This window comes from Agelaius tricolor, unplaced genomic scaffold, assembly GCF_023055355.1.
Source record: "Agelaius tricolor isolate 1412-34295 unplaced genomic scaffold, bAgeTri1.0.p SCAF_8, whole genome shotgun sequence".
NCBI classification, from domain to species: Eukaryota; Metazoa; Chordata; class Aves; order Passeriformes; family Icteridae; genus Agelaius; species Agelaius tricolor.
The window spans coordinates 25742546-25769666 of record NW_027269268.1 but is presented as its reverse complement, the minus strand read 5'-3'; the positions used below and the strand labels follow the sequence as shown (position 1 = coordinate 25769666).

Genomic DNA, 27121 nt, shown 5'->3' with positions numbered 1-27121 from the left:
ATCAAAATACCTTTGGTCCCTTCCCCATGTTTCCCAGGGCCAGGAGTTGGCCTTTGGTGATTCTTATGGGTCCCTTCCAGCTCAGGATATTCTGGGATTCTGTGTCCTGCCCTAACCTGGGCTCTGCTTGTGTCTGTATAACCACAGTCATCAGGAATGTTTTACAGCCTGAGACAGGGGACACAATTATGCCTGATTCTGTCTCCTGGCTCTTGTGGAGCCAGATGAAGCTCACCAAGATCACCACTTTTGTGATCAAGTACAAAAGCATTCACTGCTGCTTTGTCCTCTTTATTTTAGTCTTTCCTGCTGTGCTCTGTCCTGATTGCATTAGGAAGGGAAACCTTTTCCCAGCTTGTGCACAGTAGGTCTCAGCTGTGAGATGCTGTTCACTGAAGGTTTTCTACTAACATTACAAAAGAAAACTTTCTTGCTATGCAGCTTGCACACTGAACAGGTAAAATGGATGGTCTAGATACCAGCCAGGAGTCTGGCAAAGAGAGCATGTGTGTTCATTCACATGTGTGATTTGCCTGAGACTTTTATTGCTTCAGACAGCACACTGGTATTGGAAAAAAATTGTGCATTTCTTGGCACATGAGATAAAAAATTTCTATATAATGCAATATGTGAGCCCTGTGAGTGTATATGCTGTTCTGATTCCCACATGGTTTCAGAAGCTGTCTTCCTCAATGTACACATTTCTTATGTGCTTAATAAGCAGGCAAATGGTAGTTTTGCCTTGGAAAGCAGGTAAGAGTTGAAATTCTCCCCAGAGAAATAAGCAGAAAGAGGAGCATTTCTGTTAGTTCCTTTTGAGCAAATGTTTTGAATGCCCAGTATGTAAGCCATGGAGGATGGTTATATTTCTTAATAATATTTCCCTTGGGATTGTTTTGACCAGGAAAAGAATATGAGCTGGTACTTTATATTTTTTAGATAGTGTTCAGAAATAGCTGCATGAAAGTTCACTTCATTATGGTATATGGAAATAGATTTTGAGTAAGTGGTTAAAATAAAAATCATCTTTCATAATTTAGTCATCTGAGCAGCAGTTTTTGCACTCCTTGGCATAATGTCCTGCTACTTAATAATCAAGAATAAATTACTATCATTCAATTATACTAATTATTCCTTAGGTTCTGCTTATTGCTTTGTGTTCCAACTGTGAAAAATGTGTCAAACCAGCATTCTAGGTGGTGTTCCAAGTGATAATATATGTAGTACGTGGTTTGGGCAGTAATTTCCTAGGTCTCGGTCACTGGGTGATTTTTTGTTTCTTAGTTCTGTATCAGCTGATGCCTTCACGTGTCAAACCACGTGAGCAGATATTGAACTCTAGATATGAACATCAAGGCTTTTCTGACTCTTTTACCCAAGTATATCACCTTCAAGATGTATTATTTCATCAATATTATAATAGAGGAAGCAAGTCATTGTTGAGAGAAAGTACTTCTGATAATTTTAAGTTTGGACAGTTCAGTAAAAGTTCTTTTAAAATGAGTCAAGAATTTTAGCACAATAATCTCTAAAAGAGTTGGTAATGTGTATATAGACCTGAAGTGATGATCTTTTTGTGGTGTAGTACCTCTGGATGAGGAGGAATGCTCTATTTTATATCAAACAAAGCTGCTTCTATCTCTATCAACACCTGACTGGTTTACCTCTGAAATACTTGAGCCATTTTTATTTATTTTATTTGTTTGAGCAAAACTAATATTTTACTTAGATTTCAGACATTTCTCTATTGCAGTGACTGATGGTCATGAAAGACTTTGGCTTGATGAAACAAGACCAGTGAAAACTAAGAAAAAATGTGATTTTTCTCTATTTGCCACACTAAAATTGTATATACTAGACAAGAGGAAGAACAAAAAACTAGTAATAAAAACAAATATTCCTGGACTGTAAATGAGAATACAAACTACTTCAGAGTTGAATTCTAAAAAAGAAACATAAATACTTTCAAGATAAAACATAATCACTTTTAGAAGTTATTAAATCATACAGTTATTTAGTAGAAAGACCCCATGATCCACAGTTTTTTCCTCCAGTATCTGATGCTATTTAGCAGATAGGTTATGAGAGTTTTAATAAATGTAAGCTTTTCTTACATAAAATATTGTTTGAAGTAGGTTTATTAGTTCTGGTGTACCAAAATAATATATTCCTATCTTCTCAGAAGAGTATGTCATGAATATCAGACTTGATACTCTATATTTAAATAATCAGCTGTAGTTATGTTGAACTTTCACAGGATTTATTGAAAATATTAGAACATAATAACACTTTTCTGGTGCTATCCTGTTGGTATCAGATCATCAGTATGATCTGCCTTTTAATTATATTGCTGACTCCAATGCAAATTTTTTAATTGCAAGTTTGTCCTTAATTATGAAACATGTAAAAGAGAAGATGCTGGTGGGACACCACTTTTTAAAAAATCTAAAACCTATATAGAAAGAAGTGAGAAAAAAAATTGAGGAATGGAAGCAAAGGATGAGCTCCAGTCACAGGCTAATGATAGTTAAGGAAATCAAGAAAAAGATAGGGAAAAAATTTTGTGCAGTTGTACAATATTGTTCCAACCTTAATTTAGTGGTGTGTACAACCTTTGAAATGTTCATTTCTCTTACACTGTTCTTCAAATAAATTTATTTCTTCTTAGAGGAGAATTTGAAACTGACTGAGGAGCTGGACTCAATGATCATTGTGGGTCTCCTCCAACTTAGCTTATTCTGTCAAATAAGCAGATGTTGTGAAGGTTTCTGCTTTTTCTTAGTATAGTTATTAAAAACATAAAACTGTCTTCGAGTATCCTAAAATACAAATATTTTACAATGTGATCTTTGCCAACATGAACCACAGATGCTAATTTAAAAATATTTTGTCCCAAGCTGAAAGTGATGCCTCTTTCAATAAACTTAAGCTGGAATCTCCACACACAGATGTATTTTCTTCAATTACTTTGACCCACAAAGTCTATCTTTAAATACACCTTTAAAGTGTCTTTTATCTTCAAGTCCCTTCTAGTTGGCATCTTACTAATTAAAATCATAGTTGCTCTATTTCTGCCCTGTCTATTAGACTTGGGTGAGCTGGCCAGAGTGCTAAATTCAGAAAAAATTTGTGAGTGCAAGAATAATTTCTCCTGTCATGCAGGTGCACAAAAGGCAGGATAGGTAGAAGTATGTTTCACGTTGACCTCTTTTGGTAACCAAGGTCATGAGGAGCTAAAAGCAGAATTAAGAGAGAAAGTGTTAAGAGGCCTTCAGGAACAGAACCTTAGAGGTAAATAATGTTACACTGAACACTAATCCTTAGAAAAAAATGTTTTAAGATGGAGGAATCTTCCAGATTTTTTCTAATCAGAGACACCTTTTGAATAATTCTGATACCTTTTACAGATGAGGTTGCATAAGACATTTACTCTATATCCTTATTCATTCAGTTGGGTCCTGTATCTCACTGCTCTTTGTAATCCACAGAAAAAATAGTAAGTTTTGTGCTGGTGTTTTATCAGGGGCTGAAGACGAAGGAAAAGAGATCTTTGGCTGAATGCTGGGATATGTTTTTAAATTGTGTTAAATACATGAAAACTTCATAAATAGGAAATGGCTCGCTTAAATTTTTTTGCTTTGTTTTTGTCTTCTTTCTATCAAACAAAAATCATAATTAATGCAACAGATCATCAGGGAACTAGCAAAAGCGAGATCACCCTGATGAAAAATCATAGTTAATTTAAAATTTCTGAGGAAAGGGTTTTTATGTGTTTGTCTGACTTGCACAGGGAGTTTTGATGGTATCAGTTTTCTTTTCCTTTCTGAAATGGTCATTCTATCACAGAATAGGCATTTCCACATATAGGTATCTATCTAAAAGGACATCTAATGACTTCTAAATGCAATTACTGGATTAAACCTGTTTTGCAGTATAGAAGCACTTTTCTGATTTCTTTACCGTTTTCAGAACAAAAAAGGCAGACAGGCTTGATTTTCAACAGCAGTAGAAACGGGGAATTCCTGTGGGCTCTCATGTCAACTTTTCTATAGCCATCTCTACCAATCAAATTTTTTAGTGCTCAGTTTTAACTTAAAGAAGAATTAACTTTTGAGAAGAATTATATTTAGTAGCACTAAATCTTGCTCTGTATTAGGGTGTGTACTCAACTGCCTGGCCACACGGGCCTGTGGCATGATCCACAGAGCATGAAGCAGAAAAAGTGTGTGTTTGTATCATCTGCAGGTCACAGCTTCGACACAGGCAAGAGGCTTGGTGCTTTCTGCATTTCCCTTTCATGTCCATAGGCAAGTCTGCATGTACTTTAAAGTTTATGCAGGAAACATAAATAGGAGGTGTGAGGTCTGGCTACAGGAATAATTAACTCAGCCTGTTCCATTTGGCCATTTTTTCAAGCAGTGTTTTAGGAAGATGCAAGTTGTATAGGTAAGTATGATACTAGCAGCTTGCTGCTGTTAGCAATCATCTTTTACATGGCTTCCTTCAAGACAGAAAGTACACCATGTAAAGATAAAATACAGTTTCAAAGCATTGCTGAGACTGACTATCATGTTACTTTTTCATAGATTTAAATGTATGTTATCAGAACAAAAAAATAAAAAAAAATCCAAGCAGGGATTCCAAGAAGTTAACTGGAATTTATTCTCTTCTTAGTTCTGTAAACTGTGCAAACCACTTAATTTTCATTCTCCTGATTTGTAATATCACTTAAATTCCTCATTAGTTTTTTTTCCAGGAAATGATTATCCGTCATTTATTACTGTACATAATGTGTGTGCTATATATATAACATTTGACATGAAAACTCATATTTCTAAATGTTTTGAGGCTGACTCTAGGATTGATTTTTTTAGCAGATTAATTTAGTGACTTTAAAATTGAATCTGACATATAATTTCTATGTGCATTTCAATAGCATATACTATTTGTGTCAGCTATGTACCACCAGAGCTATTTCCATGATGCAGCATTCTTTTGTGGTGGCTGCAGCAGCTTTCCTCCTATATAATTTAAAATTATTTCCTTCTATATAATTAATTATTTCCTCCTATATAATATAAAATAAGCAGCTGCTCCAGCTTTCCTCCTATATAATTTTTGATTATTTTTGTTTTGTCTCTTAGGATTTGATACCAGCATTTTGCCAATTTGCAAAGACTCCCTGGGCTGGATGTTTAATAGGCTGGATACGAACTATGACCTGTTGTTGGACCAGTCAGAACTTGGAAGCATTTACCTTGACAAGAACGAGCCATGCACCAGGGCATTCTTCAATTCTTGTGACACATACAAAGACAGTTTGATATCTAACAATGAGTGGTGCTACTGCTTCCAAAGACAGCAAGGTAAGAGATGAGATCAACCTGCATATGTGTATGTCTGACCTTTTTGTTGGGCTTTATCTTTTTTTTAACATACTAAGAAGTTTACAGTGAACTACAAGTCTTAAATGCTGTGCAATGAAGTTGTGTTAAGGTTTGTGACATATGGTGAATACCTAAAATGAAATAAAAAACCACCAAACAAACAAAGTAGCCAAACGACTCAAGCTAAATAGAAAGGCTTGCTAGAAATTCAAGGATTCTAAATAAAGTGCAACACTGCCACTAATGCTTTTACAGCTATATTGTTCCTCGTGCCAAAATTTAGTATGTATGTGGAGAGAAAGAGGTGAAAATAAAGAACAGTTTACTGAAATTATTTCTTTCCCAGTCTACTTTGCCTACATTATAAAATAAACTTTTTTTATTACTAATGTAGGGTATCTTAATGTTCAGTGAGCCTAGTAAAATAGTTGAATGAACATTATGGATAAAGTTATTTCCAGGCATTTAGACCTAAAACCAGTTGGTTTTTATTGCCTAATTGAATCTCTTGTTAATGTCCTGATGTGGTTTTGGTTAGACAAATAAATACAACCTATAGGCATTATTTTCCTGAGGAATATATAACAATTTTAGTCATAGGTGAAGCATCGTGTAAATTATATAGTCAAGCTAGTTGTAATGTATCAAGGAATTCACTCATTGAATATTGTCTGCAATTGGTCAGAATAACCCCTGCATTTTCCTTACTAACATGAGGGAGTTTTTCTAAAGGATAAACACCAACTAGGCTTCAAATTTCTACTGCTGATAGAGGAGATAAAACTGATTTGGTGGAAAGTTTGCTTAGCTAATTCAGCGTTTTTTAAAGTTTTAGTATCAGTTTTTAATTCTCACTTGTACCCTTAAAACTCTCATGATAAATTCGCATTAGCATTCAACATTTATGGTTTCATTCTAATTTCTGTGGAAATAAAGGTTTTTATCATGCTACATCTGCCCGTTGTAAATCTAAGTAAAAATAAAGCTGTACTTCTGAAGATAAGCACTAAATAGCAGATATATTTTCTTTGGTAACTTTCTTATTAAAAGGTTAACATTTAAACTTTCAAAACACCTTGTTTGTTTAATGGTATAACATTAACTTTTGTGTGATTTTTTTTTATAAGCATGTATGTACTGCTAGCAACACTAGCAAATTAACAATAACCCATCCTAGAAGTAATGTAGCTCTTAAAGAACATAACATTTTGTTCATTTGTCTATAAAATAAAAATAAAAAATAAAAAAAAAAACCCACCACAGTAATTTCAGCTTAATATATAAGTACCCTTAGTCTTTGGAGGGCAGTATAATTCTTTCCTATTGCCACAGGAAGTACAGAAAATTACATATGGCCTACTGTGGTCCAAGTTTTTTCCACCAATTTCATATAATGGCATAACCAAATTAACAAAACCATTCCACAGATCAGTTTCAAGTAGTTTTTCATTTTCTTATGTAATAAACACATTTTGTGCATAATTTTTGCTCAGTGTGCTGTTAGAACCTGAGGATGGTAATGTAAAGACTGATCTAAACACTAGGGAATTTTATTAATGGTACCTCAACAGATCCATCTTTCAGTGACACTGATTCTTCACATTGCAGGACTCAACATTATCAAGCTTTTCTTCCCCTTTTTACCAATTTCCTCGCTGTCTTGATAATGGTACTGAAATAAGGTGCTGATTTCAAACAGATTAGATAGTCTTTGATAGCACAGTGTGCTTGAGTATATAGTAAAAAGATGTCTCCTAAACATTGTATATGAAGTGAAATCTGAGTTTCAGCATCCCTTGCACATTAAACATGCACTTCATCATTCAAAATTAACAGTTATCAAAATCTGTATTCTCCATTTTTTGATGTAAGGAGAAAAAAAATCTTATCTTCTTTTGTCATGTCTTATTAGCTGTTGCACAACTGTCTGAGCCCTACTTCCTGTGTGTATTAGTGACCCATTGAATTCTCTAATTGGCATTGTTATGCTGAGCTGTGGAATATGTTCATGTCTGATTATGTTTTACTTGATGGAATGATCTAAATAAGGCCTTTAACTAAGCCTTTGCTATTAATAGCAAGGAGATGGAAAAGCTGAGAAATTCAGCAGCTTCTTTCTGATGTTTATTAAAATAAGCTGATATTAACAGAATGCTTCCAGCCATGTAGAGCAGTTCTCTGTATTCATTGAGCTTAGTGCTTTCTGGGTAGATCAGTGGTTTTACAGTACTCTTCTTGATTAATGTTGTTCTGAAGGGAATACAAAATTTAGTCAACCATATGTATCATACTGGGATAGCAATTTCACTGTGCTTTTTAAAAGTACATAGTGTTAGCTTGAGTCATTACCTGAGAAGCCCTGTGGTCTTTGATCTTAGTTTTACCATGCAAGACTGTCAGCATTTGACAAATACTTGAAACTCTTCGTTCTTTCTGTCCGCTTGATTACACTACACTAGACATATTACTGAACATTGCTAACAACTCCTAGTCAATATAGGCAACTTTTTTATGAATCCCGAAGTCAGATCTTTCTTGTGGAGAAGATGATCTTCCTCTAGTAGTTGTCTCACTTTGACTAATGGTTAAACACTTAGGTATAGTCCAGTGATGTGCTTTGAATTTTTTCTTGCCCTTACTCTGCCTTAAATGTAGTTTAGTATTTCTGAGGTACATCCAAGGCATTGAAATGCATTTCTGCAATACATCAAAATCTGCACTGTGCCAGTGCTCTTTCTAAGTCTTTTTGTATGCTTTGGTCACTGTGGCCCTCTATTTTCAACAATCCATGCAAGTGTTTCAGCACCCATCTTCAGAACTTACTTCCTTAGTTGTTCAATGCTAACGTGACACTTCAGTGCTTACTTAAATGCTGAAATGCTGAGGCCTTTGCAATGGTGGCCTTTTTATAGGCTGAATTTTTTTCTGCCAATAATTGACTGACTACTGCAGCCTTGTTTTGTGGCATCACTGATTCAGAGTAGGAGAGTAGCCAATTTTGCTGAGAGTTTTAATGCTTAGCAGCAAAGTATTTCTTTACTACAGGCCTCTGCATGGATCTATTAGTTCAGCACTTCTCTAGGTGTGTTTTCTTAGAGGCCCTTCTGTCTGCCATACCTGGAAGACATCTTCGTCACTTTAAAAACAGTCCCTCTTATAGAAGACTGATAATTATCATGATTTATATTTGCCAGTCTTAAGATTGCAAGGACTTCAAATATATTTATAGGTAGTTACAAGTGAAGATGTAACATGCTTTTATCAAGATAAATGATGGTCCTAAATGAGATCCCCTGGCAGACTTCTTGAACTGTTGTATTGATGTTTCAGATCCCTGAAGTACAAACCTCAGATGTTCAACAATTACAATGCTTGATGCCAAGTACAGGCAAGATGCCACTGCAGCCTTATCTGCAGTAGACCATAATCCAGAACTTAGGGGCTCTGCCAAATATTATCTACTTGATTGGTGAAAGATCACTGTTTTGTTCTTGAGTAAGAAGGAGAATCTCTGAAAGTTGGAGGCTCACTGTGTGAGTAATAGCTCCTTGAGACCTATCTGTTAAAAACAGTGGTCAAACCTACCGGTTTGACTCCAATTGATCTGGTAATGTGCTATTTTGGTAAATCAAAGCTTAATTGTGCTAGCCTTGAAGCACTTCTTGACATGACTGGATACTGGTGTCTGAAGGGCTGGCATTAGTAGTGTTGGATACTCTGATGTGCAGCAGTGCTCTGAGCACTGACAAACTGTGAATGGCTGGTGCTGTGTGGTTCATGATTCACTCCTAGCCATGCACTGGTGTTATCAGAAGAACAATTCTGCCCACAGCTGTGAAAGCAGATTAAGGATGAAGATTGTTAGATAGCTTATTTGTATACAGATTTTCAGGCAGACTAATGTCAGATTCATTGCTATTTCAAGAGAAACTACAACCCTGATTTTTGTAAAGGATTTTTTTTTCCTCCCTGAAAATAACTGTTTGGCTCAAGGAGTTGTCCGGCGATTGCTTTTTTATAAAAATAATTTCTGAAATCTTAAAAAAAAGCTTTACAAACTTAGGAGCTAACCTGCAAATAAAGAGGGAGGCATTATGATTTGAAGGAAGATAGGAAAAAGAATGTGCTTTGAGCCAAAAGAGATTGGTTGAACTTCCAGCCTGCCATTCTCTTTGACAGTTTTAAGCACCAGAGTGATTTAGTATTGTTAAGAGTTTTTGCTGCCTTTGCCCTAAGAAGCAAAGCTTAAGTTTGAATCTTGAAGACTTCTGAGAAGAGTGTTTTGGGTAAGTAACTCCCTCAAGTTGCCTTGTTACCTCTTGGTTAATGGTATTCCTTTTTGTAATTGTGCCACCAAAGATTTATAGCTATAAAAGAAGATTTTTTTTTCTTTAGGCATCATCCATAATTTTTACATTTCCACATGTTAGTGCTCAAATATGCATATGTAGGTTTCTAATTTAGGATTATTTTTCATGGATAAAAATGCATGTATTCTTCCTATTTGACTAGTTCTTCTTCGTCAGCATATTTCCCATCTCTTTTGTAGGAAAGGAGAGAATGGAATAGAATAGTTCTGTGACATTACCCGACCATTAACCTAACCCTGCCAAATCCACCCTGTTCCTAGATTCTTATAACCTGTAATATTTGTATGATAAATTACTGTAATTTATTAGATTAATGGTAGTAGAAAATACCTTTAGTTTAAGAGATAATCGGTCCTCAGAATGTTATAGCATTAAGACTTTAAATCATCAAGTATTGGGAAAGACAGGAACCTTAGTTTTGAAAGGTAATGAAACTGTGAGCATGATCATCCTCAAAGTACTTCCTACAATGCAAAGAGTAAAACATCATGTAGCCTCATAAAGTAGTCAAAAACTGAATTATTAAAATCCAATACCCACCCAGTGATGTCAAATCTCAGTGATTTTTCAAGAGCACACAGAGAAATTGGTTCGTTGTCTGGAAAGACAAATCCTAAAATTTCTTCTGGCATTAAGACTTCTGTTGACAGTGTTTTGAAAGTGGAGCCTACCCTTAAGGCCTTCACTCTAAAAAGAATCATTACAGATTTAGTGTGAAAAGCCAGGCCCACCAGAGTTGAGGCCACTGGAGACATTTGTGAGCTTCTTTAAATATATTGCATATGTAAGTGTTATTTAAAATGTAAAAACAAGAGAAATGAACATCCTGCTGCCAGTAAGGGATTATTATTGTATACTAGTTTTTACTTACACTGTTAGATAATAGCAACGGTATGTTGGAATAACTAGGTTGTGCCAGCCAAGAGGCTCTGTGTTCACCAGAACTGTATTTTTGAGCTCCACTTCATCTAGGCCTTTCTCAGCAGGGTGCCCTACGTACTGACTGAGTGCTGGTCTTCCATGTGCTCTGCATCAATGGGCTGGGCTAGTCTTACTCATTTTAAGCCAGCTTAGAACACCTTTTTCTATTTGCATGGAGAAAAAGGGATCCTTGAGTTAAGCACATGGCAAAGATGTATTATAAATGATCAGAGTCTGCTAAAATAGAAAATGCATTTAATATTCATGCAATGTAACATTTTGTCTGGGAATGGTGCAGGCTAAAGACACCTGTGAGTAAACTCAGTAATTTTATTGCTGGTTCAGAATGAGAAATGCCTGGTGCTAATAATGGTCTAATGTGGTATGCAGTGCCAGTGTTCAGAGATTAATTAGTGCTTTGCTGTCTTTGATTCTTTCACTTACTGAACAGTGATGTAAACACATTCACAACTTATTTTCTTCCCATTCATGGTGCATAATGCGACTTTCTTTTATGGACAGTAAAAAATTAAATTATTCAGAAGTAGAATTCAGTATTTCCAATATTCAGCTGTAGCTGAATAATGAAAAACTGAATTTTAATACATATTCTGCTTCTTAGAGCCATCTAAAGTTTGGCCTCCATTTTTAAGCTAGTTTGCTGCAGATGGGGCTTTGTACCTATGGGATCCAGTCTTACATTGTTGCCAGAGAATCATTGAATCTTGCAGACTTCAGTGAAGAAAAAGATTTTATTTTCTTAGTGTAGTATGTGAAATACAAAATTGGAACATGAATTCTAAAAAGGACAAAAGGGAGGAAATTAAAAGAGCTGTCCTGTTTTTAGCTAATACATGAGGCAAGCTTCACAGTTGCAGAGATTTTTATAGAGCAGTAAAGTAGGGTGTGATAGAGTTGCTATTTTGGTCTAGCATTCCTCAATCCTCCAGACTAGTGACTAGATGCTCACTTGGAGATGAGTTAACTATGAGTGGTGTTCTGCACATATCCATGGTGGTGCGCAGATTCATAATTCTGAAACTGTAGCAAGCTGTGGTAATTCTTTTCTTTCAGATGTGTGTGTTTCATAAGATCAGTAGTTAGAGTGACCTTACAACATAGCAAACTGTGAAAATGTAGTCATGTGCTTTCTGTCCTCGATACTTTGTAACCTGTTTAATATTTTTTATGTCCTTTTAGACCCACCTTGCCAGACAGAACTCAGTAACATTCAGAAGCAGCAAGGAGGAAAGAAGCTCCTAGGTGAGCCATAGATCATTCTTTTGAAGGTTTTATTACTTACATAAATAACCCTAGTTAAACAGCAACACAAAATCAATATTAATCCAATGAAGATAGACCACAGTAAATCTCAGCAGCAAAATTTATGAAATTTTTGAAAGCTATTAAACTTGGTTTTATTACGTTACCTACCAAAAGCTCTTACTTCTGTTTTATTACCCTGATAGAAGGTACATTTTTACAGTACAGAGGGGACAGCACAAGGTACTCCTAAATGTAGTATTTCTGCTGATCCTTTAACTGTAATATTCTCTAAGTCATTGAAATCCTTGTTGTGAATCAGTTTATACTGCATCAATATTTCTGAAGTGTAACGTCTTCATTTACAACTAGCCACTGTGTGAAAGCTCTGTAGACCAAAAGGCTTGGCCTGAAGCAGTCAAAACTGTATTTCTCATAAGGATGGTTTCTAACAAGAACTATACACTTCAAATGCTTTCATATGAATTTTTTGTTGATTGTGGTCTCCACTTGGTCCAAGTGATAAACAGTGGATTATTCAGCTGTAGGCATGTCACTGCCTCACAAAATAAGCTCCTCTTGTACATATAAATGCAAATTTAGTATTAATTTTTTTACAGGGTTTTTTTTTTGTGGTGTGTTCTGCTGCATTTGTCTTCTGTGGTGGAATAATTAAATATTAGCATGTGGTGGTTTGTAAAATACATATTAAATACAAATAACTCCTTGTAGTAGATAGTTTGTTAGTCACGAAGTCTGGCCCTTACTATCCAGACTTGTTTGTACTCCACAGATATAGAACTTCCCAGTCAGGAACAGGTCCTACATTTGAGCCTTTTCACCAGTGAAAATCTGGACTGAGATATTCAGGGAGTAAGAAATACGTATCACAGGATCAACAAAAAAATTAAAGGAAGATTGCTCGCTTTATGCCGTGAAATCAGTCCAAGACTGCTACGTGATATTTACCCTCCCACATTTGATCCATTCAGTCACTTTGAGTCAGCTGAATTTAGTACTAAAGCAGTCACTGCAGAGTCTGAAATGGTGAAACAGGAAAAGCCAGTTGCTTTCTGCTGTAATTGTGACATCGGCCAAGACATGGACTTTAATATACTTATTCAACATATATATCTATATCTATCTATATCTATCTTTCAGGGCAGTACATCCCCTTCTGTGATGAGGATGGGTACTACAAGCCGAGTCAGTGCCATGGAAGCCTAGGGCAGTGCTGGTGTGTGGACAGATACGGCAATGAGGTGTCAGGATCCAGAACAAATGGCGCAGCGGAATGTGGTAAGTCAAGAACCTTCTGTGGTGTTTGGTTTAGAAGTGTTATTCCCTTTGATTGTCAGCCAGGTTAAATTTCTTCAGTGAGAAGTGTGAGACCCAACTATATGGAATTTTATACAAAACCCAAAAAAACATAATTTGTTATTGTTATTGCATTATTTTTTGGAACTCCTGTCACTGTGTCAGCTATTAATAGACCCCTTACACATGCTTGGCATAGTGTGTATAAACCCAGGACAAATTAATTTTCTAGAGCAGCGTTAGATAAGTCCCATAATGTTTCATTTTATTCCTTTGGGTAATCAGCATGCAAGTGAATTCAATTTGATATTTTTTTCAGTTTATATTTGAGGGAATTGACAATGTTTTTAGCACACTAAATCTTCCCTTATTTTTCCCTTCCCTACAGCATTGTGCAGCTTCTTCCAAGAATTCCCATGTCACCTTTATTTGATGTCCCAGATATAAAAGATGAAAAAAAACGTATTTTTCCTTTTTCTTTTAAAAAAAGTCATTTATGACTCCTTTTCACTTTTTCTCCAACAAAAGAACATAGCCTGAAGCAGAGAGTAAATTGTACACAGTATTTGAGGTACAAGCTCAGGCCTATTGTCCATCTTATCCAGGATCATTTCTAGATAAATGGACAGTTTGGTATAATTCAAGATGATATGTAAGAAGTGAGCCATAGTCAGGGTATATTATCTATCAGTGGTCCTTATTGCCATCTGTAAGTTGGACTTAAATTTTTTAAATTGTTCCTAGCACTCATTACAGTTCTACAAATCCATAACATTTGTCTCCTTTTGTTAACACTGAGAAATTAATTCAATATTGAGGTGGGTTTTTATGACAAAAGAATCTTCCTATTATTTATATTTTATTTTTATGTAACACTCTGCAGTTGTCCTGAAAGTAAATATTCTGATGTGCCTTTTGTATGATTATGTAAAATATACTATAACTATGTAGTGTATCTTGCGAGTCTTTTCTATAACTATCGTACCTTTTTAGCTATCGATTTAGAGACTTCAGGTGACTTTGCCTCTGGTGATTTCCATGAATGGACAGACGATGAAGATGATGAAGATGAAATAATGAACGATGAAGATGAAATTGAAGATGATGATGAAGATGAAGGGGATGATGATGACGATGATGACGATGATCATGATGGATATATTTGATGATATTAGGAGGTCCCTATGTTGTACCTTTCTAAATTTCACAAGATGATAGTTCATAAAATCCCTTTGCTCTCCAAGATCAGAAGGGTTCTAACAAATATGTATATTTTGTATGATTATTTCAAACATTGCAGCTGGAGTCATAGACTTTTTTTGTTTAAATAAGAATAATTATATCATGTGCTTTTGAGTTTTTAAATTCCGTTGTGCTGAAGAAAACACATTGGAATTCTAGCCTGAAGAAAAAAATGTTATGTGCTACTGAAAATATATATATGTGCAAAACACACTAAAAAGCCAACCAGTCTCTTCAAAATTCTGCTGAAAAAATATTTGCCGTTACTTGGAACTGTGCATGTCCTCCTCAGCTGACTTACCTTCAGCTCTGTCAGTGTTTTAGGCCCTGCAAATGTCCATTTAATGAATCAGAAATGTATTGCAGTAGAAAAACATTGATGCACAAGTAGCATCTCAACCAGCCTTTAATTAACCAAAGGTATGGAGAAAAATCAGCAGGGAAAACTGTAGCAAAGTCCTCCTTTGCATTTGTAGTTATGTTTTTTATTGGGAAATGGCTAGATTATTGAAAGGATTTTTCAAAATCAGTAGCATGGACAAGCACCAGTTCTGTAATTCTAAAATTTTCTTGTCCTTCCTTTTTTTGGTTTCATGTCAAGGTCATATAAGCTTTATCATTATTTACTGAATCATTGCTTCACTCTTTGTGGTTTCTCTATATTTCTCTCTAATCAGACTAGCATAAAATATTTACATTGGGAAAAAAAGATTTGCTTAAAGTTTATTACCTTTATACATTACTGTATTTCAGAGTATTGTCACTTGCCCCAGGGTAGTTTTTAATAAATGTATAATGATGCGTTTTATTTTCATATTTTGGGAAATAGTTTTGATCTTTATCTTGATTCATGTTGTTTTCTGTTACTAGTGCAGAAACTTATAGAACGTATTGTAAAGGTGCCTTGCAAAATAGAACTAGAGAGGTTTTAGCATGCATACCAGTATAGGATGTTAGGCAATAGCTAAGCACACCCAATTACCAAAATAATACCAGTGTAGGTACTGCTGCTGGAATGAAGAAAATGGATTATTTTAATTTTTTTTCCTATTATTATGTAATTACCATGTGGTCTAGATTATACTTATTGTGTAGAGTAGCACTCAAGATTTGACTGTAGAGAAAATTACTTTAATCGCTGTATTTATGTTAGCATGTTAATTAATCGTGTAGACATTTTGGGACTCCACCATCTTCATTCATATCCTGTCTGTTTCTTTCTGCCCAGAATAAAATTGACATGACCTGCATAATGTGTTACTGCAGGCTGTATAATTTAAAAATGAGTCCCTGATTTCCTCATTAATAAAAGGAAAATCAGATTCTTATTTGAATTAATTTCTACACAGTAAATACTAAATCTAATGTTTATCTTATGTAATATTAAAAAGTATAATGCATTTTCTTTTTTACTGTTTCTGTATAGTTTGCAAAATAAAAACTCTTGTAACCAACCTTTGGCCAGCATAGCCCATCATTTTGACTTTTTACATAGTCTGAAATGTAGAATCAGGAAGAATTCATGTTTCAGATACATTTTACCTATTAAAATATGTATTTATTTGAATAAAGCCATTAATGTTTTATTTTCATTAAAAGTATTTGAATAGGGCAAAACACATAGGGAGCTTCTGATTTTCTGTGATTCCACTGATTTTTCTATAGCTTTGTTATGTACTTTTATGACATTGTCTTCATTTCATAGTAAAGAAAGAGAGACAGACTTCTTCTTAAGCTTGGTCATAATTTGTGAGGCATAGTTGTATTATTTTCTTAAATAAAGTCAGTTAAGAGTTTACCATTCTGATAGTGGGATTTTGTCAAAGAACAGTTTCTTATGACTGAAACTCACTGATATATAAACTGATTTTAAATAAAGAAGCTAAAGAAAAAGTGTTGTCATTATTGGCTGATGCAGTAAGTACTGTTGTGGGGAATTTTTTTGCATGTGACAAGTGGTTATTAGATGACAAACTGAAAATGAATTTCATTAAAACTTTTGATACTAGAATTAAAGGGAATTCATAATGTGTTTTGTCTAAAGGGATTACAGTATGAAGACCTTTCTGAAAACAACTGTCATGCAGAAGAGCCTGAAAGATGTTTATATTCTTTCTTCCCTGAAAATTCCCCACTGAATTGAAAGAGGAGTATACATGCATTTTAGTCCCTGAGTATTAAAGCTACTTAGCATAAATTCAGAAGTAAGTCAAGATAGTTAAATTCACTAAAGAACAGTGACAGTGGGGAATATGGATAATTTTGGTTTATTTTTGTGGTCCAAAACTAAAACAGCAACAACAAAAGTTTTAATTGTTACATATTCCTGAGGAAAAGCCAGAGAAGAGGCTGATACAGTGTAAATCTTCCCTTGAAAACATCCTTTTGTTTTGTAAAAGATAGGTAACTGTCTATGGATCAATACAGTAGTGTTGGTTACCTTTTATGATACCAGAGGAACTGGAAACTACTTCAGTGTGTGCTTCTTTCCTGCATTCAAGAAATGCAGGAGATCAGGAGCAGCTAGAATAAATAAAGGCAAAGGCTGATAACGTAAATTTACTGAATATCTAAACCATTCAGAAGCTTTTTCCTGCTTTCTATAAAATGCAAGAATTTGCACAGATGTCTGTCCTCATGACTACAGTCATGCAGAAAGCAGTCGGGAGCCCTTGACTATTTTTACAGTGTTGCTGTCATTTTTTGTTTTTTCTGATCTTACAGTTCTACACATGTATTTATAGATAGGCAAAGATTGTGATGTACATTTGGAGATTTTCAGGCAGAGTGATTAATCCTTATGCTCTTCTGAGAATGTGTGGAATTATAAGTCTCAGTTTCATTGAAAAGTAAGGAATGCCAAGCTCAGTGCAACAAAATATATAGCCCTTGAACGAAGTATTTTGGGTCAAGGCACAGATGTGCTTAGTTTAGAAGGAAATGAATTAGTGTCATTAGTTTGCTTATATGAAAATTGGATTATTGACAAGACTGAGGAAGATGGATCATAATGATAGTAGGAACATTTTTGCCTATTTTGGGCACATGAACAAGAACTGGATTTCTCTTATTCTTACTTAAAAATTCCACTAGCTGGGTAGAATAATAAAAGTTTATCAGGATGTGGATTAGCTTTATGCTTCATAGGAAATTTAAAAGTATTTTTATTTACAGATTCTTTGTGAAAGCAGTGAACATATTTCTAATTACTAAAAGCTTTTGAAAATTGAATTTAAATAAAGTGGTGGCAGCACAAATTTATTTGAAATACTGTAATTCTTTTTACTTTTTTTTCAGCTAATTCAAGTATATATGGGTCGCAAATCATTCACAATTTCATTTCAGCGAGTGCAGTGGACAATAAAGTAGTTTGTCAGCAAGTTCCTGTGTGAAGAGAGATTGGTATTACATAAAGAAGAATCCAATAGATTGGAAGAATCTCTAGCTTAACCAGGTACCACTTGGGTGAGTAATTAAAACCAAGTTTTAAGAAACTCAGCCACCTCCTGAAGGCAAATACAATGTTGAATTAATCAAATATGCTGAATTAAACCTCATGTCACAATTGGATTTTTGTTAACACACTGTCTCTGTACTTACTGTGCAGGAGGGGTACAGTTTTCTAATTTGTTAATTCTTCCAGTCAAAAGGCAGTGGAAATTACTCTGAAGTTAAGGAACCAGAGCAAGAATGGGAAACAGAGTTGCCTAGCCTAAAAGATGAGACCTCCACTTGAATTTTTTGTTGTGTTTCAGATGCTATTGAATCAAATCCTGAAAAAGAGACTTCTGCACACTATGTGTCTCCTTGAAGGTGAGTTTTACAAGTGAAATACATGTGCATATTTTTTAAAAGAATTTCCATGCCATAGTGTTAGCAATAGTGCAAGACATTTTATATTTCTTCACCAGCTTTCCACACAACTCCATAAAAAAATTTCATCCAAACTTCAGACAGGGACATGCACAAAGCTGGTGTTTACACCTGTAGCCATTTTTACCAAGGTGGTTGAAATTTATCAGTTAAGATGAACAGAGAGGTCACCTGTTCACCTTCTCTACCCATAATATTTGCAGCTCTTTTGTAAACTCCTGGAGCATCCAGCAGTCTGCTGAATTAAAAAAAAAAAAAAAAAATTAATTAATACATATCCTTCCAACTCAGATCATTATTTCCGTATCCCTTAGGGGATGGAGGGCCACAAGAAGATTTCTCAAGTCTGGGGTTTAAGAGGAGAGTATTGGCTATTAAAACATGTTGATTTTGTTTGAAAACTAGCAAAGATTACTGAGCTTTTCACTTGTTTTAGGAAACACCTGGCAATAGCAATTTATAGGAAGAATCCAGTTTTGCAGTTAGAGTGCCATAATTCTTTTTCCTTATTTCTTAACAATAATGCAGTTCTTTGAAAGTACACTGTGAGTCACATTTGATTGGTTGTGGGCATTATGCAAAATATCTTCAGAACTTGTTCAGTTTTATTATACTTCTGCAGTAAATTTTATTAATGTACATTAATTCCGTTGGGCTGCATTAGTGTTAAGGAACTGAAACATGCTTTAATCCAAAATCTGTTGGGCGAAGTTTCTATTTGTTTTTTCAGTGGGAACATTCATTATTGAAGTAAACAAAATTTAAGAGATGGTTTTACAGATGGCACCAGTAAAATCCAAGCCAATTCACCCAAAGTAAAAAATTACTGTAAAAACCATGCTCAGGCATGGGTTTTTTTCGTAGGAGGCATAGATTTTAGTGTTGAGTATGAAGTGGTTAAAAGTGGATTAAGAATTCTGCCTGCTGTAACATCTGTGGCAGCTACCTGAGCAAAACAAATGTATCTGTAGGAAGTTCATGTATTTATTTTGTGTTGATAAATTTTCACATTTGCTTAGTATGATGAAGATTTCTGCAAAGCAGAGATTTGTGTGTCTGTGCTGTGTCATCATTGTGATTAATGGATATCACCAGTTTATAGGTCAGTGTAACTCAGAGTATGCACAATGTGAAATGACACTGCAACAGCACAAGATGATGGTACCAGTCTGTATTTCTTCATGTGCATGTGAACTTGTTTCCCTCAATTTCCCCACATGTTTGGAAAGATAGAGTAGTTTTCAGTGAAAGACAGAAATCAAATGTTGGGCTACTCCCTTCAGCAGTAAGAACTCTAGGATCTGTCCCTAGAAATCCTGCCAGAATACAGGAAGAAGGCTCTTTTGAAGGCAAGCAGCTTCAAATGCATGATTTAGGTAAGACTAATTACTCTTAATAGTTTTGAAAAGAAAACCTACCCATAGTTTAAATTTATGCCTTGAAAATGTACCTGAATATAATCTTTGCTCGTCAGAAGACAATTCCTAGTTAAAAAAAAAACCAAAACAAAACAAACCAAGAAACAACCCAAGACAGTAATGCTGAAAGTAAGGCAAGTTCAAAGGGAAGGAAGGCAGGAGAAACATTAGAATGTGACAGCATTGGGATGGCATTTATGTCTCTGAGTAGCTGACTGATCCTGTCACTGAATTAAAAACTGCGAGGATTTGAAGTTCATTGCTCATGTTGCTCTTTCCCCTCATAATTTCACCACATGTGTTTTTATTAGGCTATGTAGCCTTCTAGCATATCTTCACATCAGAAATAACACATAAATGCTGAGATGAGCTCAGTTCCCACAGTGGCATCTGTAGGAATTGCACCATTAAGCAGCCCAGAAGCCGAGGACATTACTGACACATTGTCATTCCTCAGGAGTTTTATAGCAGGTGTTTGTCCAGATGTACTTTAATATATCCATTACAAATGCTTGTTTGACTCAGTACAAGGAAGTGACCAGAGTTTTTGCTTTTATAAATGGTAATTTGCTCAGATTCTGACATAAAAGTGGCATACCATTGACAGTAATATCTCTTGTACATTAAGATAGCTTGATTTTCATGTAGTGGAAATGGTTTTACTATTTTATCTCTCTGCATAGCTACTTTAATTTGAATCAGCAATAATAGCAGAAAAAGAATTGTCTTCTAAGTAAATTTCCTATATCAGTTTTGTAAAGATAAAAAACCGTCAGTATTGACTCAAGGGATGTCTTAAGGGGCCGAAGAGGTAATGAGTAGATCCCCTAATACAATTCACTCCTATGATTCATAGATCTGCCTTTCACCATAAGCACTAGCTGCCTGGTTAGCTGTTGTCTGCCTATACATAGATTTCAATTCTAATGAGAAAGTGAGTGAGAGAAGCTCTCTTTTTCCCCCCTTTCAAATCTATAATGCATCTTTTACTGTTAATTAGAGGTCAGTTTGTATTAAATTGTCTCCCACTCTACTGCTTCTTGAATGCCATTACGCAGAAATGGGAAAAAAAAGGGGCTAATAATCTTCAACAGCAGGAATGAAATTGCACAAGATTTCTATTATTTGTTGCTGTACAGAAGTAGGTCTTTTTCTTTCTATGTGCAGACAGGAATCTTGCTGTGCAGCCCCTGTGTCCTTTGAGGGCATGGTGCTGTCATGAGCAGGGCAGGGGTTTGGGAACCTCTGCTGCCTGGCACAGCTGATCTCTGTGCTGCCCTCCCCGATGGCTCAGCTGTGCTGACCTGGCCACAGAGGATCCACAGAGGCTGCACACAGGCTGTGTTTGCTGAAGGGGAACTGCCTGTGCCTCCTGAAGGGCTTAGTGGTACTGCTGCTGCTGCTCCTGCTTGCCTGAATGTGGTGGAAGAAAGGGAGAGATTTTTCTCTTTTAGAATAGTGAGGTTATATAGACTGGATAGTCCCACAACAGTGGCCCCTCTGGTGCCTGCACTTCATCTTCACAAAAGATATTCACTCTGTGAGGTGTGTCAACTTCTCAATTTCTCCTGGTTGTACCAGCCCAAAATAGCCAGCTGCTTTTCCCTTTCATTTTATCTATCTCAAAAAGAAATAAATACTGTGCTTGTGAGATTTGTTTCTCATTTTTCTGAAGCGTTCTTTGTCCAACTCTTGTTAAAAAAAATAGTCTAAACAGGAGAAGAAAACAAGGCAGAAGTGTAAAAAAATAGTAAACTGCTAACACAGAATTGTGGAAAAGAGTAACATATTGAGGGTGAGAAAGCCTCACACCACTCTTACTCCTCCTAACTTAAACTAACTTACTTACTTTAGCTTTGTGACCTTTGTCTGCACCAATCTGTAGCCAGCATTTAATTTAAACACTTCCGGGATTTCACCAGCTCATGGAGCAAACATCTGCAAATTGCCAAAGCTATATTTTCCTCATGGGAAGAATTCCAGTCACTCTCCCTTAAGACAATAATTGCAATGGATAAAGCTCAACATGTGATTTTTTTTGTTTTTTGAGTGTCTAATTCATTCATTAATATGGTGCAGTATAATTTCTTCCATTCCCTTGAGTTCTGTAGGACCAATCTCACATGCCACAAAATATAATCATCAACTCAGTATAAGAATACCAGAGCATCTAAGATGTGATACATTGAACCAAAGGAACTGATGTCCACTGAGCTTTGCCTTTACCCCATGGAAGACCATCACACAGCTGTGACTTAGTAAAGGTGCGTTGTAGTGCTGTCTAGCAGACACTACCGGGCAAAAAGTTAAGAGAAATGCACAAATGTAAATGGAAACAAATATAAAGGATTACTGGTTATGACAATAGTTTCTCTTTGTCCCCTACAACAACATCATCTTCAGGGTATGGTCCATTTGTAGTCCTAACCTGGCCCTTCCCCTCAATCTTACTGGACCAGATACAGGTTTTAGACAAGGTACTGTCATTTCTTGCCTGAAATAGATTCAGAAGGTCAACACATAGACTACACAAACATGTAAACAAAAAGAGCAACAGCCATTAATGACACCTATAAGATGGCCCTTTCTTTCAGAAAATTAATTTCTATAAATATGTTTCTAGGCATTGCTCAGGTTTATTGGTTCACTAGAAGTGACTTCTAATTCTTCTAATTCAAACTATGAAAAAACATGGTAGATGCTGACTTTCCTTATTGAAGCTGTTGAAAAGAAGCAAACCAGAACTTTTTTTAGTACATTCCCCCTGATCTACAAGTTGGCCTTCAAGTGGCATCTTCTTAGCAGGATCACAAAGCATTCAACACACGCTCTGAAGAATTGGCCTTGCCTACAAAAACAGCGAGTATGACTTTTCAATTGTATATCTTCTTACTTAGCTAAACTAATATCTTTTTCCCATTTTTAAATGTGAAACTTTAAATGAAATGTGAAGTGGTGAGACTTCTTTTTCTTTCTGAAGAGCCTGATCATTGTTCTTCTACTCTCTTAAGCTACTCTCTACTGAAAATTATCACAGCTAATAGCTGTCTGTTGCACAAATCGATTCTCCATGCATCTACATCTGTTCTACACCTTCATTTTATCCTTTTTGTCATTAAATTCCACTCTTCTAGGAATTATAGCAGTAGTCAGGAGGCTCCAAGGTTGTTCTTGGTCTCAGAGTTTCATATGCTCAATCAATCTCTTTAAGCAGATGACTCCACATGATTTGTGTAGCAGCAGATGGCCTACTTCATATTCCTTGAGAATTAGCAATTGACTCAGAAAAGTTTACACTATTCTTTTTCCTCTTATACTATATCTTTGCTGTCACACTTGTTTCTTTGGAATGCTCCTTGAAAGGAGGCTTACCTAGTGGAAATTTGTCAAATTTGTTATAAAAGTCCAAATAATCAAGTTGCATGTCTTGCCATTGTTGACTTTCATTGTAAATTCATCAAAGGGAAACATCCTGGTAGGCAAGAGCTCCTGAGGGGCTTATTACCCTTTACTTGTCAAACAGGACTGGGAAACCCACATCTGGATCCTCAGGGAAAAAGCCAGTACGTGACCTATTGGCTGGAGTTGGTATTCTGTGTAGAGGAATCACATAGAATCCCAGAATGGGCCAGGTTGGAAGGCACCACGGGAGGTCATCTGGTCCAGCCTCCCTGCTCAAACAAGGTCATCCCAGAGCACAGGGCACAGGCTGTGTCCAGATGGTTCTCCAGTGAGGGAGACTCCACCCCCTCTCTGGACAATCTGTTCCAGTGCTCACTCACCTGCACAGTAAAAAATTTCTTGCCCATATTCAGATGGAACTTCCTGTGCATCAGTTTCTGCCCACTGCCTCTTGTCCCATTGCTTGATTTATCCTACTTAAGGATCTCATCCAGCAGTATTTAAAAAAAATGGATGAAAAAATAGTGAGCTTTCTTTCACCAGCATTTTTGACATTAATAGCATTTGACTGACATAAAGGAGTCACTGATAATTTACTCTAACATGGTTTTGAAGAAAAAGACCTTTATAGCAATTCAAATGTAATTTTATTTTTTCATGAGAAATTATTTAATACTGCACTCATGTTAGAACCTAGATTTTTATGTCAATCCTGGTTAAATGATAATTTGAAAGTATTTGAAGTTTATTTATTTAATTATTTTTTTATTACTGGGTAAGAAGTAATTTATGCTTTTTTAACTAAGACAGTTTAAAGACATTTTTTTATCTTTTCTTTCTCCCTCTTTTTTTTCTTTCTTTCTTTTTTTTTTTTTTTTCCTAGTAGGTGAAATGGATACATGCAAAACCTGTATCTTATAGCTACTTTAATTTAATTTAAAACTGCACTTGCCACCACCTGCCAAATCCCATAATGGAAGTAGTATAATGCCATAGTGACTATGCTAGCAGTGTTGTAACTAACATGAATTTATTGTTAATGTTGCTAACACTAGAAAACAATGCAAATCTCACCTGGAAACCTCATATGTTTTCCAGACCTAAAATTTTTTAAGAGCTGCCAAAATGCTTTCATCTCAGAGTCAATCCTCAGAATTTTCTCATTTGGCACTTGCCCATTTCAGGTTAAGTACATCTCCTCAGTATGCATAGTGTATATTTAGGGACAAGGCCAAGTTCAGCTAGGGTCAAATCCCATTTATGTCCCCAGAGAGACATAAATGGGAAAGGAGACAGATCTTTCCCCAAAGTTTCCCCAGAATTAACTGTTTTTATTTAGCCCTTTCAGGCTCCTTATTTTCTATGAGGAATTATTTATAAGACCAAATGTGTAAATTTGTGAAAAAGAAGGATTCATGGAAGAGAAGAAGGATTAGTACTGCCTTCAGATGTGCTTTTTTATATGCATTTTTTGGAAGCTGTTTCCTTTGGTACAGGATTCTACCTATGAAATAATTTTTAAATTTCCTTTAGACATGTTTGTTTGGGCTTTTTTCCCCCTTTTGTGTCTTTCCTTTTTGTATTTACTTGTAGGCTTGAAGAGTAGTGGCCAAAGGTGTTTCACATGATAGTGGTGGTGTTTTACACTAGTTTGTTCTTAGGATTTGTTCTATTTTTAGTAGTCCACCAGAAATTAGTGATTTGGTATGTAGATATTTAGAAAGATAGAGTCATTCCACAAAAGTGTCACTCAGTGTCTTCTTGCACTTAACAGATTTAGGTATTTTTAATGTGCAACCTCTGGGACACCAAAATTTATCATCTTCATTTTTGAGGGTAACGTCTGAAACTTTTCAACGTAATGAAAAGATTTCAATTTTATTTGATATTGCAAGGTTAGGACCAGGGATATGATTAATGCTATCTGTGAAAATAGTGTTTAACTAAAATTTTCTGTGGACAAAGTGCATTGTTATGGTTATTGCTTCAGAATGGAATTCAGTCTCTGAAGAGTGGATTCCAGAAAAGCTGTGGTAGTGACTACTCTTGGATGAACACTGGATGACAGAACTAATGGATTATTACATGCATGTGTTTGCCACACAGAAGATAAGTTTAAACTTCTGCTTACAAAAGGGTGATCGTAAATCCTCCATTGCAATATACAAACAGGAAGGCCTTGTTTCTAAACAGGAAATTAAATAAAAATAAATAATTGCAATAAGTAAAGTTTTTATTATATAGCATATGTTCCAGATTTTGGTAAAATATAGTTACACAATTTCCCATTTTGCTTTTAAAATGTGCAAAGTACTGCACAAGTGTACGTATATTAAATATTATATGTGTGCTATGCAATAACTTGGATAAACCTATAAATGTTCTATTTGTATTTAGGTTCTTCTCCTGATCATATAAAACACTAATCTTGATAAAATCTTGACCATCAGCAATCCTGATCCTAAAAACAATTTAAAAACACAACAAAACTTTTTGGCAAAATTTTTAGATTTTTTCTTCATTAGAAATTCTTCAAAAATGAAAAACAAAACACTATTTATATTCCTTTTTGTATTATTTTAAAGACATCTTCATGATTTTTCTGGTGAACATAATTTTTCTGTAATGAAGGGAGAAGAGTTTTAGAATCTCCATCCTTGGAAACATTCAAAAGCCATCTGGACACGGTCCTGGGCAACCTGTTCAAGGTGATCCTGCTTGAACAGAAGGTTGTACAAGGTGATGTCCAGAGGTCCCTTCCAACCTCAGCCATTCTGTAATTCTGTGAAACTGAAGTAAGAAAAACATCTTCTACTCACTGTTTGTCATTGATCTTAGATAGGATTCACAGAATCACACAATCCCTGGGTTGGAAGAGACCTTCAAGGTCATTGACTCCGACTCATGCCCTAGCACCTCAGCTAAACCATGGCAATGAGTGCCACATACAATTTTTTTTAAACACATCCAGGGATGGTGACTCCACCACCACCCTGGGTAAGTCATTCCAGTACTTGATCACTCTTTCCATGGAAAACTTTTTTCCTAATATCCAACCTGTATTTCCATTGGTGCAGCTTGAGACTGTGACCTCTCGTTCTGTCTGCAGAAAGTTGCTGCCTGCAGAAAGAGACCGACCCCCACCTGATTGCAACCACCTTCCAGGGAGTCTGTAGAGAGTGGTAGGACATGTCAACCCTTCTTCCTCACCTGTTTCCTGTTAAAGAGTGCTGGAAAACAGCTGGCATTATTTAGGGTCCTCATTATTTAAGTAGCACTAACTGAAATGGAGCCAGGATCTTTCTGGGCCCTCCATGTGTTGATGTGATGCAGATCAGAGTAACCAACGGTTTCATACATAAAGCAGACGCATGTCCCTATTTGATGAGAGTTTCTGCTGGTCCTTGGTGAATTTCAGAGAATAATTTTTTTATTACTTTTCTGGGGAGAAGGGAGTTTTTTGGGGACAGGATACAGGGAGAAGAAGAGATTTATAGAAAGAAGTTTTAATTGAAAGGCCAGAACTTGATATGAATATACTTACAAGACTTCCCTCTCCCAAAAATAGAATTGTTCTGTATAACATGTGCCATTTATTATTTTTAACTCAATAATACAACCAAACTCTTGTCCTTGTCAAGGAGTACTACAGGCTGTGGATCTCTGCTGTTCAACAAAATATTCTAATTCATGTTTTTTACTCAATTGATACTTTTGGTTGATCTAGCTTTTTCTTCTTTTAGTAAAAAAAAGTTGTGATGTTTTACCATTTCCATATTTGTGAAAGTTACTGCAAAGTTTTCCATGTCATTGTTTTGTGTCTATGCATCCTCTCTGCTAACAGTTTTAGTAATCAGTTTCTTTCTCCTCCTGCTTGATTTATTTCACTACCAATCTGACCTTAAAATAAATCTGGGATTAAAAGCTT

At 35.6% G+C, this 27121-nt stretch overlaps 1 protein-coding gene across 4 annotated transcripts in view; it reads left to right on the top strand.

Annotated features, from left to right (window-relative positions):
* SPOCK3 (SPARC (osteonectin), cwcv and kazal like domains proteoglycan 3) overlaps window positions 1-16298 on the top strand; it is a 166459-nt gene extending 150161 nt beyond the window's left edge. For all 4 annotated transcript variants that reach the window (XM_071432017.1, XM_071432018.1, XM_071432015.1 and 1 more), the window contains 4 exons: window positions 5145-5366; window positions 11879-11941; window positions 13103-13240; window positions 14252-16298. In XM_071432017.1, the coding sequence (XP_071288118.1) occupies window positions 5145-5366; window positions 11879-11941; window positions 13103-13240; window positions 14252-14424 (596 nt within the window). In that variant the 3' untranslated portion in view covers window positions 14425-16298. The remainder of the gene's footprint in view (window positions 1-5144; window positions 5367-11878; window positions 11942-13102; window positions 13241-14251) is intronic.
* The last annotated feature ends 10823 nt before the right edge of the window (window positions 16299-27121 follow it).